At 39.1% G+C, this 15,498-nt stretch overlaps 1 protein-coding gene across 3 annotated transcripts in view; it reads right to left on the bottom strand.

Annotated features, from left to right (window-relative positions):
- Positions 1-15,017, bottom strand: part of CBFB (core-binding factor subunit beta) — a 70,024-nt gene extending 55,007 nt beyond the window's left edge. Inside the window, exons 1-3 of one of the 3 annotated variants that reach the window (XM_061593911.1) lie at positions 14,315-15,017; positions 10,235-10,321; positions 4,157-4,273 (exon numbers count right to left, since the gene is read on the bottom strand). In XM_061593911.1, the coding sequence (XP_061449895.1) occupies positions 4,157-4,273; positions 10,235-10,321; positions 14,315-14,392 (282 nt within the window). In that variant the 5' untranslated portion in view covers positions 14,393-15,017. Of the gene's footprint in view, positions 1-4,156; positions 4,274-10,234; positions 10,322-13,963; positions 14,091-14,314 lie in introns of those variants that run through there. The other 2 variants (XM_061593910.1, XM_061593912.1) reach the window with 2 other exon arrangements.
- Positions 15,018-15,498: the final 481 nt, after the last annotated feature.

The raw sequence follows: 15,498 nt of genomic DNA, 5'->3' as shown, positions 1-15,498 counted from the left end.
TGTAATTTATAGCAAGTACCTTTTAAAAATGGAAAGGGATAAAAATCAGAATAAATTGATATTATTGATCTAGGTCTTTATTTAACTAAACAGAGATTCATTTAAGAATACTATGTGATAAGCTTGTCATAAACTAATTGAGCCTCAAACAGTACTTTGGCCTACAAGTAGGAAAGAGTTCTTTAACCCAGCAAAAAGTACCCAATGTAGTTTGAAAGCCTAAGCAGAACAGAAATATTCATACAGAGACAAGGGTGAATGAAAGAGCAGACATACTGGGTCAGAACATTGCTCCAGCTTGTTCAACAATGCCCAGATTCTGAAACCTCAGTACTTTTTGCCCAGCCAATAACTACGTATTAAATGCTATTAACATATATACAAGTATTTTCTAGAAGTTTAAATCTGCCAGCTTGCAGCTGAAGGCAAGCAAGTTTTAATCCTTAGTGATGAAAAGACTTTCACCCAATATATTTTGCTAGTATTTAAACTCTTTGCTTCCCTCAAAATTCCTCTCATGCTTTGCCTCTGTAGAAACTCCCAGATACACCTTTTAATTTCACTTTAGTCATAACTTGGTGGAAACTCATTTATTTCTTCTGGGATTAGAAAAAATAAATAAACAGATCTACAATGACATTCAAATAAGAGGGACATCCAAGTAACTACTGGAACATACATTCAAGCATGTCTACCTCTTAAATTTAGTTTTCCTTTCCCAAACTATTAAAAAGGCATAGTGCAATAATTCATTTTGTTCTTGTGAGGTAAACTAGAATGAGAAGAACTTGCTCAAGTACATCTAATCAACTACATGCTCTGCAGATTTTATCTAGAATATGACTATATCAAACTCTTCAATATGCATAAATGTAGCCATTGTAGACAAAACTAAACATGCAACAATTCAATATAAAACTTCAGAGTTTTAAAAATGCACATGCAACTTCAACCTTCCTTTGATTAGCTGCCTGAGACACATGAATTTGACTGTGCTCTTTGAAGGGCTGCTTCATAATTTATTTTTCACATACAGGTGTAGGAAAAGCTGAAGGCCTGAAACCCCCACCCCCGGAAAAAAACCAGTTTTGGGGGAGGGGGGAGTACAAAACACTTATAAAAACTATTGATGCCTTCCAATCATATCTTACATATGGTGTGCCTTCTTCCTATAAAATCTTTCCTACATTTTTGTTAGAGAAATGCAGCGTGCTAGGTGGCCTTACACTATTCATTAAAAAATAGTGACATACACTAAATGCTATTAGAAAGCATTGTGGAAGACTGAGCAGCAGTACCAATATTTTATTCTTTCCTTTGTGGTAGAAAAGAATTTGATGAAAATATTATAAAATTTAAAATTTTCATTTTCTAGACAGAGAAAGCCCAAATATCGACACCCTTAAGAGTTCTCATTGTTCCTTTCTTCTCCAGTACCCTCATCTCTATCACTTCTCAGAAAGAAAAAGATTTCCATATCATGCAGTGTTTCTTTGCATTTGGTGAAGGAAATATTACATCGGGGAAAATTGTTCTTCTTTATTTTTTTTTTTTTTCCAATAATTTTTATTCAGATTTTCATAAAACATACAAGACAAAATCATAAAACATTCAAAGACAAAAAACAAAATCAAAAATAGTTAAACAAAAAGAAAAAAAGAAAAGAAAAAACAAAAATAAAAAATAAAGAGTAAAATATTGACTTCCCATTTGTCAAAGATCAAATCAGTTATAAGTCTATAATATATAACAATCCTGTCTCTTAAGTCATATTATAAAATCACTTTCCTCCAGTAGTTATCTTACTTAATCATCAAATCTCATAAACATTACTTTATTCTTTCCACAAAAAGTCAAAGAGAGGTTTCAATTCTTTAAGAAATATATCTATCAATTTTTTTTTCCAGATAAGCATATCGATTAATCCATCTCATTACTAATTATGATAATCTTATTGTCATAACCATAGTCAAAATAAACATTTCAATTAATCCATCACATCAGAATCTGTTAGGTTCAATAATTTCAGTAGCCATTGTTCTATTATCTCTATTAGTTCCATTTTCCATCTTCCATCTTCAGTAGTCTTGTTAAGTCCAGTAATTTCAATATCCAATCTTCCATTATCAGTATTCCATAATAATCTTGCTGTCAAAGCCATAGTCATATAGTAAGAGTCTGATGGGAATTACCTCTATCCCAAATATTTTCTTGCCATCCATTCTGAATAGGTTGCTGAAATACTGCTGTAAAATCATATCTCTGTTCTTTTTTTCAAAATACACTGGGTCATCTCTTAAAAGTTTTTCCATTGTCACATGGCTGCAGTTAATTCCATAGATTTTCTCTATATTGGGCTCCATCACATCATTCCAGTCCAGAAGATTATCCATGCCATTGATAACTTTATCTCTAGAATCTTCATTCATTTCTTCAGAGATAACATTGAGTTCCAAACAATAGATTTTATTTCTAAAGTCCATAGACTCCAAATCTTGTTCCTGTTCCACGTTGGTTCCAATCTCCGGGATCTCCTCTCTCACAGGGACCCCTAATCCAGTCTCCAGGGTCTCCTCTCTCACAGGGACCCCTGTTCCAATCTCCGGGGTCTCCTCTCTCACAGGGACCCCTTCCAGGGTCACCTCTCTCACAGGGACCCTTATATCTTTAATCTCCTGCTTCATTTTACTCAATTCAATTTTCATTATCTCAATCTCATCCATTATTTTCTGAAACATAGTTATTTCCAGATTTTCAGCCACTTTCTTAATTGCCATTTTAAAAGAAAAATATAGGAAAACCACTTCTTATTTCAGCAACAATTGGGTTAATACTCCAAACTTGGTGACATCACAGTATAAACAGAGCAGACAGCCTTATCTCTCCAATAGTTAAGTAAACAAAATGCAGTTCCCAGGATCGAAACAATTAATGGCAATCGTCAAGAAACAGATTCGTCAAAATAAAATAGACCAAAAAGAGAGTAGTCTCAAAACAGTATAATATTTTTCAAAATAAAAATCTGGAATAGAAATCCCTCTTCTGTGTATATCTTTAGAATGCAAATCCAGGACAGCTTTTTGCAACAAAAACAGAGATAAGCTATTAATTAGTGCGTAGCAGAGAGAAGTTATGGCTCCCCAGTGAGATGTCAAAAACTGATCAATCTGGCAAATCTCTTTTAAACAGCAACAATTTAAGTCAAGTAAAAGAAAAATATAGAAAGAAGGGTGCTTGCCTGTTAGTGCGTTCTCTCTTAGAAGATAAGATGAACGTTCGCTTTAACAGATAGAGCTTGCTGTTGAAAATCCGTCCCACCTTCGTCGGCTGGACCTCGTCCCATAAATTAATGAGATCTGGTCGTCCCAACAAAAATAGGCTTTGAGGTTAATCTCTTCGTTTCTCCCTACCCGGGAGAAGTTTAATCAGTCAAAAAAAAAAGAAAAAACTGACTGATATATCTGAATAAGCTTCTTTTGAGGCAGGAGCCCGTCTCAAAAGCAGGCACAGGCTAAGTCACCCTTCCCGGAAGTCCCGAAAATTGTTCTTCTTTAGAAATAACTATATACAAACTGTCAAAATTAAGTCCATACTAAAAAGTGCTCAAGGGCACAAATAGAGATACCATTGTACTGAGCACTGAACAAACAGAAAGATCACATTTTTGTTTACCAGAAAGGATAGTCACTTATCTGCAGTATTATGGCTAAAACAATTGAATCAAGAGTTCAAAAGAATACTTTATAGAAAGTGTGAACTACTTGTTGGAAACAGCAAACCTAAAATAAGGGTAGCACAATTTTGCACAGACTGATTCAATTCGATATTATGACTGTGATCTATAGTGAGGCCTTTCCTATTCACTTTAAGATTGGGGGCTGCTCTGCATATACAACAATGTTCTCCCATCCCTGAGATTATCTTGGGAGTTCTGCAAAATCCATTAGGGGCCACTAGACTGTTGCCACATTTCCATAACACAGTATCATCTACTTTTTGCAAGGTTTTAACCAAACAACAGTCTGGTCACCAGAAATAATATAGGAATATTAATATATATTATTACAAGTACATTCCACATCATAACGTTTAGCTCATATATTAAAGCCTCTGGGAATATACACCTGCACAACCTTGATCTACTTTTTGTACTTACCTTGCCTCCCTCTCTTTCAAAGTCAACGTATTCTCGGGTTGGTGTCTGCCGTTGCTCCCCCTGCCAGCTGGCCGGAAAAAACTGGAGAGACAGATTGGTTCCTGTGGCCACAAAAGCCTTTTAGAAAAATCAATACAAACAGGATCAGGGAGCAAGACATTACATAAATTATGCAGGCAGTCATTTATTTTTACATCAGTTTATGTCTTAAAGGCAAGCAGCACTAAGAATGCTCAAAGTCAAAAACATGCACTCATCATTTTTCTTAAGTATTAAGTTACAAACATATGATTTCATTTTGACAACATTTGCCATTGGCTGTCTCAGATATAAGATACAACATATAATCAATACTCTATTTAAATTGTTCTTGCAGACATTAGAATCTCTTTCAGAACACGCCCTGAAAATCCTATGCTAGTTTACAATGCACATCTAACTAACTGGTTTTAATGTTTTAAAAGGTGCATTCTCTTGGTATAAGTAGTTTCATAAGAAAATGTATATTTTTAAGTGCCACTTATGAGTAGAAAGATTAGTTAGGCAGAGTTTTTATAATGCGGGGCGCCTAACATGAAAAAAAAGGTTTGTGAATGCTAGTCTGAAAAGAAAATTTGCATTTCAAGCTGCATCCATTACCAGCAACAAATGAATGAACACAAGATTAATGTACACCATACGAACTCACTAGAAGAAGTACAGCAGAAAATGAATACAGATACTGAAAGCAGAACTTTGATTCAAACATTGCAGCTTCAGATATGCACCCAAGAGCATTTCTTAGCCTTTTCTCTTCAATTCAAGAAGCTAGTCTTTATAAAGTGCCATAGGTTTTTCAAACTAATTTTTTTTTAGTTTTGTGACTAACACAACTAAATCAATTCCCAAAATAAAATCACATTACAATACTTTTCTATAGACTGGTACTGGTACTGGTGAAGGGCAGGATAAAAAAAATAAAACACACACCAAGCAGCACAAGGAAAGCTTCAAAGTTCTTACAATCTACACTTAGATCAAGACAAAATATGCATTTTACAATTATTTGGGCTTTGTCTGAATTGGGAATGAGGATTGGGATGTTACAAGAAGGAATTTGAAGAAATTGAGTGTTATTCATTTAATGGTAGTAGTCTGATACAGAGTTTACTTCTCTGAAAAAATATTTACATATGTTCACCATTTCAATGTTTAAAAGAGATTAATTTTCTATTCTTTCTTCATCTACTTTCCTAATGTAGTCCTCCAATAAAAGAACCACCAATTCCCCAAATAGTGACCACTATAATTAATCCAATGTTCACATTTAAGTTTTAGCCATTCTTTGACTTTTTCGATATTCATTAAATAATGAACACCTTAACATCCATGGATATGGATCCCAACGAATGAAAATGGTTGGAGGAAGCTGGTGAAAAACTGCAGTTCTTGCTAAAATGAAGCTAGAATATTATTATTTTTTATTTAACTTATATCTCACCCTTCCTCCTGAAGGAGCCCAGGGCGGCAAACATAAACAAAACAATTTAACAAGAAAAACATACTAAAAATAGTTAAAAACAGCCAAAATAACAATTTTAATTAAAAACATTCTAAAACAGGTTACAGGGATGGAAAACAAATTTTTATCAATGATTAAGTTTTCAAGTTATGCTGCAAGTTCATTAGTTAGCAGCTACCAGAAATATTCTGTCCTACTCCAATCAGAATATTTTTTCATACTCTAAACTGTCATATAAAGCAGCAGCATGTGGATTTGATAATCATAGGAGGCCATATAATGCTTACTCATTATGTGGTCACAGTAAGGAGAAAACAGGTGACAGCTACTACATCATCAAATCAAGATCTGCATATCAGGCATCTAGTTTAGAAGTGGAATTTCATTTTACATAACAATATTTTCTCATTTTTCAAAGTTTCAAAATCAATTTTAGAAAATTTATTAAAAGCACAGAATAGAACTTCTTCAGAAGCTTTCTAGTATACAGTAATATCTCTGCCAAGATTTGCAGGAATGGACTACAATGCTAAAAGGTAGTTGCACTGCTGATCTGTAGTTTGTTAATCTTATCCTCTCCAATAGCAAAATCAAGTAATTATTTATGTGGAAGTAACATGGGACCATCCAAAATATGACAGTGGTTTCTGCATACTCAGGGGACGCTTTAGATCTATAGACGTAAATAACTTTTAATTTACAAAATGATAATTATATTATAAAAGAGTCTATTTTTCTTTTAACGTGGTTTGAGTCTTCATACATATGAAATGTTGATGGGTCATAGAGAGGTAAGATCCTTTAGTATTTTCTTATTTTGTTGTCCAGATGGGGAACTTTGTCATTGGTGTTCAATGTGAACCACACAGCTCCTGTCTTTCCTGCTACCTTTTGCTTTCCCCCCTTCTTCTATTGTAGCATGGGAGGGGGATATGCTACTACCCAAACTAAACTAAACTACACTAAACCCCTGAATTTCTCCATTGTTTTTCTATCAGAAACTCTTATTTTTTCCTCAAGACATAAAAGGGGGGAGAGGAATGCCAGGTGGACTGTGGGAATCTATCAGTTAAACAAATAGCTTTGGACAACTGGGCCATGAAGTGTTGAAAGTGTGTGTGGTGGTGAGAAACAGAGGGAGATTTGGCCTGTGCCCCTATATCCTAGAGGTGACCATTAGAGTTGGAGGAAATACATGCCATTTGGTTAAAAACCCCTCTAATTCATACTATAATCACCTCCAAACTTAAAGAGCAATAAAGTACTTGGGTTGAGGACAGCTATCAGTCCTGAACCCCTTATTGCTATATAGCACACTGGAAGAAAAAATCCTTACTGCCTTTAAAAAGTGCAACTGTAAACCCCAAACAGCACAAGGTTCCTGGTCCAGGTTTGCTGGAGCCTTGGAAGGGAACGCTCCTGTTTAGTGCAGAGGACACACTACAACATTTTGGTGTGGGTCCCTACTTATAAGATCTAAATATTGGATAAAGTGTTTCAACACTGTTCTTGACACTGTTAATATTTAGATGTCAACTCAAGACATGGCTTTTTACTCACACATTTGGAAGTTGCCACTGATGTTCAACTGAACGTTGTCTGATATACTGTTTTTACTGAGTTTTTATTATGATGACATTATCATCTTATTTAATTTGTGTTGCCCACGCTGACATATATGGATTAAGGATAGGACATAAATACTCTAATAATTATCAGATAATATAGCTTATCATGAGAACCAATGAGCAATTGCAACTTGTTACTAGATACTATGAATATTGTTGGAATAGATTATAAAACTAATCTATTTTATAATTTTACACTAGCCATCTCATTAACTATTTAATTTGCCTTTGGAAGTATGGGATAAAAACAAGTCAATTTCATTTTTATATAACTCAGCCTTCCCCAACCTGATGCCCTCCAAATATTTTGAGCTACATAATCCTTCATCCCAGACTGCTCGCAGTCCTGACTACAGCTGATGGGAGTTACAGTCCAAAAACATCTGGAGTATGCCAGGTTGAAGAAAGCTGATGTAACTGAACTTTAAGGATATTATAAAACAGAAAACTTCCTGCCCATGAGGAGTGATAATCTTAATTGGTAGCAAATCTAGGCGTGTTAATTTTACAATTGCAGAATCTGTGACCCTTTCCTTTTTTTATAACTGGAACTCTATGCAAAATTTAATACAACAAAGTAGTATTCAAGAGCAAGGTATGTTTGAATGAATGTTGTTCGCTTTCTACTGGCTATTTTTGATAATTAAACTAGCTATGTCTGATCACCGTAATAAATGAGATGTCACTATAACCATAGTTTATTGTGACAGGAACAAGGTACGTAAGCCTCAAGTTTGCATGCCCCACCTCTGTCCCACTCCTCTTCCAGCACAGCCATGAGATTAGAAGCTTTTGCTTCCATTTTTGATTAACTGAAGTTTAGCATCTTGTCTGAAATCCTTAACCAAGATTTGTTGAAACAAGCCAACTTCATGGTTTGAAATTGGCTTGGTTCAAGCAACCTACTTAAGATTAACCACAGTTTGTTGGGTTTGGACAAAATGATGAGTTGCAATTAATCAAAATTGAAGCAAAAGCTTTCGAATCCCTCCTTGCAGCTGAACCAAATGCTTTTGGATAGCTGTTGATGCTTTTTAGAAATGCTATAATTCTGTTAGTTTGCTTTTTTTGTAAATTGTTATTATTTGTATTTGTGTTTTTTATTTGTGTGTAAGCTGCCTTGGGGGCCTTTTTGGCCAAAAGGCAGCCTAGAAATAAAAAACATAACATAACAGTAAAGGGGAGTGCATGAGCTCGAGTAGGTTCATTCCCATCACAATAAGTCATGGTTTATTGTGACATCCAGACACAGCCAATGTGAGATCTAACGAGACAAGCAAAATGTTCAGGACAAAAACCAGAGTTCAGACCAATGCAATTTCTCTGTAAGATAACTATCTACCTTTTTATTATAACATACAGACCTCATGAGAGCAGGCTGCAATGGAAATATTACTGTCAAACGGGAAAAAAATCATACTGCTGTTTGACCAGTAGTTCTGCACGAGCTAGGCTAATTGTGATCATTTATGAGCTTAAAATCATAGGACCACAGCAACAGATCCAGTTTCCTAAAGATATGCAATCATAACATCCAACAGCTCCAAGTGCAGCACATGTGCTTATTGCCTATCCTACCCCAGCCTTCACCACACTAAACATGTAACTTCCTTTGACAATTTCATGACACATAAGAACAATACCTGCATTCCTCCATTGAGCAGGGTGTTGAACTCAATGGCCTTACAGGCCCCTTCCAACTCTATGATTCTATGAATATACCTGAAGACAATTGTGGACACAAAAATGCCTCACTGAGTGTCTTTATTCAAGAAACTGTACAACACCAGCCATTAGGTAGTGAGTACTCACATCTTATTCAAGAAATAAGTAGAAACTGAGATTAAGTATTAAGTTTATTTATTTATTTATTTAATTTGTATCCCGTCCTTCCTCTCAGCAGGAGCCCAGGGCTGCAGACAGTTTTTAATATATCAAAATCCCATAGACTGACTCATATTATAGTGCAGTGATATAAACAAGCAATCTACTCCTCTGTGTAGTAGGACATGAACAATCGGCTATTACTGTAACAAAGCTCACAAAAGAAAATATTATTAGCTGTCATAACTTAATATAAAGCATAGCTCAATTGGTACAAAAGGCGGCAATTTTATTAGTGTAAATTCCGACAGGCAAGAATTTGAACTTATCACCTAACAGTTCTTTTCCTGCATAGCAATACTTAATTTGGGGGGCTTTTCCTGCTGAAACAGCCATCAGTGAGTGCATATAGCTGTAGAGTATGAATACTTACTAAGGCTGCAATCCAATACATGTCTACTCAGAGCTCCATTAGGTTCCATGGGCCTTACTCCCAGGTAAGTGTGTACTGGATTACAGCCTTAGTTTAAGCACCTATAATGTTTTATTTCTATGTCCTTTTTATAATAATTTGTACCTTATTACAATTAGATTGCAAGTCTCAACCAGGGAATTCTCTTTAAAATTTACTGTATAGCACCTAGCAATTTTAGGCATTTTATCAATAAGAACAACAGAAAGCTGCCATTTAAACAACTCAGGGAGTCTTGCCATCGTCACCTTGACTAGTAAGAATCACCCCCAAACAGCCAGGATGGAAAACTTTTTGAAATTGAATGATCAACCATCTTCCAAGTGTCACAAATTAACACCATGTGTCAACAGATAATTTTTTATAGTCTAGTTCTAGGCTCTAGGTATCTAGGCTGTACTTTCCTGAATTTTCATCAAGTTTGTGAAGTCAGCAGAAAAAGGGTTTTTGCTCCATTAAGTACTAGCAGCTCAGAACACTTATTTCATACTGTCTTACTAGCATAAAGAAATGAGATAAATACCCATGCATTGTGCAGTTTATCCTTGTCTGAGGCAAGACTAGTTGTGGCTCCAAGATGTCCACAACAGTGAAGAAAGGAAGACACACAAGTACATTTCACAAAGGTATAGGATCTGTGCATATATACTTACTATCTCAGAGCGTCCATCCCGGCAAGCATTCTGAAACCTGGCCTGTCTTTCTTCATGCGGTCTGTCCCTGAAGCCAGTGTATTTAATCTGCAATAAGCACAGGCCAAATCAAAAACTGAATCCTACACATTTTACAATACCAGGAAAGAGATAAGGACAAGCCTACACAGATCATACGCTGAAACATAAATTGAGTAGAGTACTCTACTTTCTGGGAGGCTGAGAAGAGGGTGCTCCAAAGTAACTGTAACAAAGTATCAATACACCACTAACATCTCCCACCCAAGAGAAGTATTTCAGCACACAATTCAACTTTAGACATTATTTTTAAAACCTCCCAATAATTCCTATCATTTTACTTGCCAACCTTTGAATACAGGTCCTTAGAGACAAACGTTCATAGATGATGAAGTGATACAGGACAGGCTAGGATAAGTTATTGGGGGGGGGGGAGATATCAACGTTGATCATGCAGCATGCAAAGAATGACAGGCAAGCTCTTCTAAAAACGCAGTACTTCATAAGTGGAATGAGATGTATTGAACACGAAATACAGCAGTTCAACATCTTCAGAGGAAGGACAGAAAGGTACAAAGACGATAACTAACTCCCTGACACAATGAATGGGTGTATGAAGAACTCAGTTTCCGTAACTTCTGTGTGCAGTGCAAATTGATTGATTAATTTTATGTACGGGCATAGACCAAACTGCATTGCAAATTATGTATAAGAAACCAATGCAAATGTACAAGCACATAAGGAACACATTTCCATGATGCACAGATGCAGCCACATATGGAAAATAATGCAAAAAAGAATGCACTATTCAGCATATGATCTACCACTCAATTTGGCAGAAGGAAGGAACACAGCAAGTTTGAATTCAGCAACAGAAATTAGAGTATTTGCATGTGAACTACTTCGGCCTAAAAATAGGAAGCTGAACTTCTTGTTTTAATGGCATTAGTAGCACATGAGGCAATAAATGCCAGAGATGAGCTAGACATTGAGAGCACATTATGAGAAAGGGGAAATAAGAGCTGCCACGTGTGCTCCAAATCAGGAAGCTTCAGGGGAAAAACGATTGCCCCCTCCCAAAATGTGAGACATGTTCACAAGATCACATGCTATTAAGTATTACAGAAGTTAATACAGGACCCCCCGCCAGTTTTACAATTGTTAAAACCACACCCCTCTCAAATGAAAAAAAGTCAGTACCCCCAACTAATTCACACTAAGCACATTTGATATATGGAAACCAAAAGTCTGAGGCATCTGAGATAACCAATGTGCATTATCACCATCATTTGCAAGGTTATTCATCTTTAATTGGGATTAATCAGTCTGCATGATGCTCACCTCCAACAACACACAGTTTATAATTTCCTATACATTGCATACATTGTGAGGAACAATAACAATACTATTCAGCCACCGCATTTGTGTGAAAAGGTGCTTAGGGACGTAATTAATGCATGTGAAACTGGGTAAACCTATGTCAGATAAATAAGAACATAACCTTTGGTCACCCCTTTTTACTCCCCTCAAGGACCACCATGTCCACAGCCCCTCCGTGGATAAGAACAGAAAGGTACAAGAGGCATAGCATCTTATGGCAACCACTCAGGCACAATCACAATATGAACTCAATGACTACACCCACCCCAGGGCAAAACTGGCACTCAAAACCAGGGCAAATGAGCAGCAGTGGATTTCCTTTCATTCTTTCATTGCATGCTTTAGACTTTAAATATTCAAATCACTAATGTGAAATAAGTTTTAAGTTTAACTACACTGCCATTGTCTGTCAAACTATACCAGGCTGTCCAAAGGACAAATTTCTTTGTCTGTTTCAACACATGTTTATGGGTGGCAAGAAACCCATTATCAGCAGCACAATACAGGTCATTATTTCCACTTAATCAATTACAAAGTACAAATAAGGCATATAATAAACACTTTCTCTTTTCGCTATGGGGAATAGAAGATACCATGGGCCAATTAGGGAGGCCCCAGTGAAGTAGTGTACTTGAAGGAGGGGAGAGAGGACAGACACACCAATGACTTCAATAAGAATGTATCTACTTGGAAATAAGTCCCCTCCTGGAGTATAGTCTTAATTCAGTTTGCAATTTATTTATTAAATTTATTTATTAAAAATTTTAGTCGTCCATCTGGCTGGTTATCCAGTCACTCTGGGCGACGTACAACATAAAAACAAACAATTTACAATTGCGTTAAAAAAATCTCAAATGATAATAAAACCTAACCCACCCCAAAAGCCTGTCTGAAGAGCTAGGTCTTCAAGGCCCGGCAGAAGCTCATCATAGAGGGGGCATGGCGGAGATCATTTGGGAGGGAATTCCACAGAGCGGGAGCCACAATTGAAAAAGCCCTCTCCCTAGTCCTCACCAGTCTAGCTGTTTTAACTGGTGGGATGGAGAGAAGGTCTTTTGAGGCTGATCTTGTTGAGCAGCATCGCTTATGATGCTGGAGGCGCTCTTTCAGATAGACTGGGCCGAAACCGTGCAGGGTTTTAAAGGTTAAAACCAACACCTTGAATTGGGCCCGGAAAGCAACTGGTAACCAGTGCACAATTTTTTTTTTAGGAGAGCTGAGATAATATGTCTTTAGTGAGTTGATATAGGACTAGGGTCTATGCTCTGCTTACTTAGAAGTAACCTCCCCCTCTCCCATCCAAGCTGAACAGGGCTCAAAGTCAGCACACAAACCTGAACCATGCAATCCTGTATCTCCTTAGGATTGGGGATGCAATCCTGCTACATCTTTCTGGGAAAAACCTAGTTGGGGGGCTTGCTTCCAAGTACCAAGGACAGGTTTTTCTCAGTGATGGCCCTATACCTCGTATGACCTTCTCGCTGCTGGACTTTAAAAAAAACCCACTGAAGACACATTAGTTCAAGTCTGTGCAGGGCTCAACTGTTCTGTTACTTAAAAAATTAACTACTTTTTTTAATAGCAGCTTTGTTTTTATGTATTTCTCTCCCCCCTATACACACCTCCAATCCCTTTTCGTTTTGAATTGACTCTTCTAAATTGTAAACCTGAGGGCAGGAACTGTCTCATCACTGGCATTTCTAACCTGCTCTGAGAGTGCCTCCTCCACCCGCCACTTGAAGAATGAGGTTTTTTAAAAATGCCTAAATTAATTAAAGTGTGTTTTAAGTCTTACGTGCCACCAGTAACATATCAATAAAAATGCACGCAGGCGAACTGGGGCTGCCTGAGGAGTGGCTTCTTTCTCAGGGGGCGATCTCAGCTCTCCTCATGCAACAGCTCTCATGCATGCAAGTTTTTCACAATACCCATACCATAAAAGTGCAGGTCCATCTCCCCCCCCTTTAATCTGCCAAAAACCAAACAACAACAAAAGATAAAGAGCGCTTCCCAACGGGGAACTGTCACAAGACAGGCCATCCAGTTAACTCAAAGGGGTCATTGGCAACACGTTTCCAGCCCCTTCCTCCTCCTCCTCCAATTTTACCAGATTTCTCCCTTTGAAGGGTAAATCCGGATTAAACGGGGCTGGCACTGCGATACCCACCCACGGCGTGTGGACGCTGCGGGAAGTTTTGCTTGCATGAGAAGCACCCATCTGGAAGCACCCCCATTTCATTTTATTAACACCCACAGACCCTTGCTGCCCATTTGCGGTATTAACCCCCACGCCGGGTCTGGAAGTAAGGCTGCAATCCAACACACACTTACCTGGGAGTAAGTCCCATTGAACCCAATGGAGCTTACTTCTGAGTAGACGTTCACTGGATGGCAGCCTAACTCCACAGCAGCGCGATGGAGGGCTCGCCGGGGCGAAGTTTCCGCCTCCGCCTCCGTTTCCCTCTCCCCCCCTCGCCTCAGCCGCCGGTCGGAGAAACGGCTGCCTGCCCCGCCGGCGCCTGCCCGTCTCCTTCCTCTCCCCCCCCCTCGCCCGCTTCTCTCCTCTCCCGGCGGAGTCGCTGGAGCCCGGCTGCTCCTCCGGGTGTGGGTCCCGTCGCTCCCCGCCGCCTCTCGCTCCACTTCCGCTCCGATTTGTGTCTCTCCCTCCTCCTCCTCCCTCACCTCGCACTCTCGGCTCAGCTTCCTGAAGAACTCCTCGTTCTCGAACTTGCTGCGCTGGTCCGGGACAACCCGCGGCATGGTGTGGCCGGGGAAGAGGAGGCGGCGGCGAGGACCGAGAACGGCGGTAGCCGCCGCGACCGCCGCCGCCGCCGCGAAGGACTGACTGACTGACTGGACCGCTTTGCTTCCCTCAGCCGCGCTCGGGCTCCACCTCCGTCTTTCTTCGTTTACCTCAGGCGAAGCCGGCTTTTGTCGCCCTCGCTGAGGAGGAGGAGGACGCGGCGGCGTTTAAACGAAGCCCAGCAGCTTTTGTATATATACATATATATATATATATATGTTCCCCCTCACGCCGCAGCCGCTTCCGTCCTTCTTTCCCTCCCTCAGCACAACTCAGAAAAGAGGGGAAGGGTGGGGGAGAGGGAAGCCCGACTCGACGCGGGCGAGCGGCAACAACGGCCGTGGCTCACGCCGCCGAGGCGTCTCTGGAGCCACTGAGGGAGGAGGACGAGAGGCGCCTCGCTCTCCTCGACGCTTCCACTCCGCACACCCACTCCCCTCCCTCTCTGCCGGGTTGTCTCCCTCGCAGCGCGCGAGCGAGCGAGCGACTTCCCTCTCGCCCCTCCCCTCGCCCGTACAGAGTACTCCGGCCAGGCGCCCTCAACCATTCACAACGAACTGCGCTCCAGCTGGGTGTGCGTGTGCGTGCTGTACCGCGGATGGGGACTGGCCGAGCGCGCATGCGCCGCCACCGCGGGGGTTTAGGTGAGGGCGCGCAGGGACCTACGTTCCGACTTGCGCAGTCATAGTTCAATGATTTTATAGATGTATATATATGTATGTATATACATGTGTATATATGTATATGCGTGTGTATGCATGTACATGTACGTATGTATGTATAACTATACATACGTACATGTATGCATATATATGTGTGTATATATGTATTTGTGTGTATATGTATGTATGTACATATAATTGTACATGTGTGTACATATGTGTGTATATGTATATATATGTATATGTATATATATGCGTGTGTGTGTATATATATGTACACACACACACAGTGGTTCCCTTTGTAGACATAGGACTTTGTGGAGAGGGGGGCAGAAGTCTAACTTGTTTTGTCAAGCCGCTTTGAGTACTTTTTTTTAAAGCGACCAATAAATATAATACAT

This window comes from Rhineura floridana, chromosome 13 (assembly GCF_030035675.1).
Source record: "Rhineura floridana isolate rRhiFlo1 chromosome 13, rRhiFlo1.hap2, whole genome shotgun sequence".
In the NCBI taxonomy this organism is placed as follows: domain Eukaryota; kingdom Metazoa; phylum Chordata; class Lepidosauria; order Squamata; family Rhineuridae; genus Rhineura; species Rhineura floridana.
This window is presented reverse-complemented; position numbering and strand designations above follow the sequence as displayed.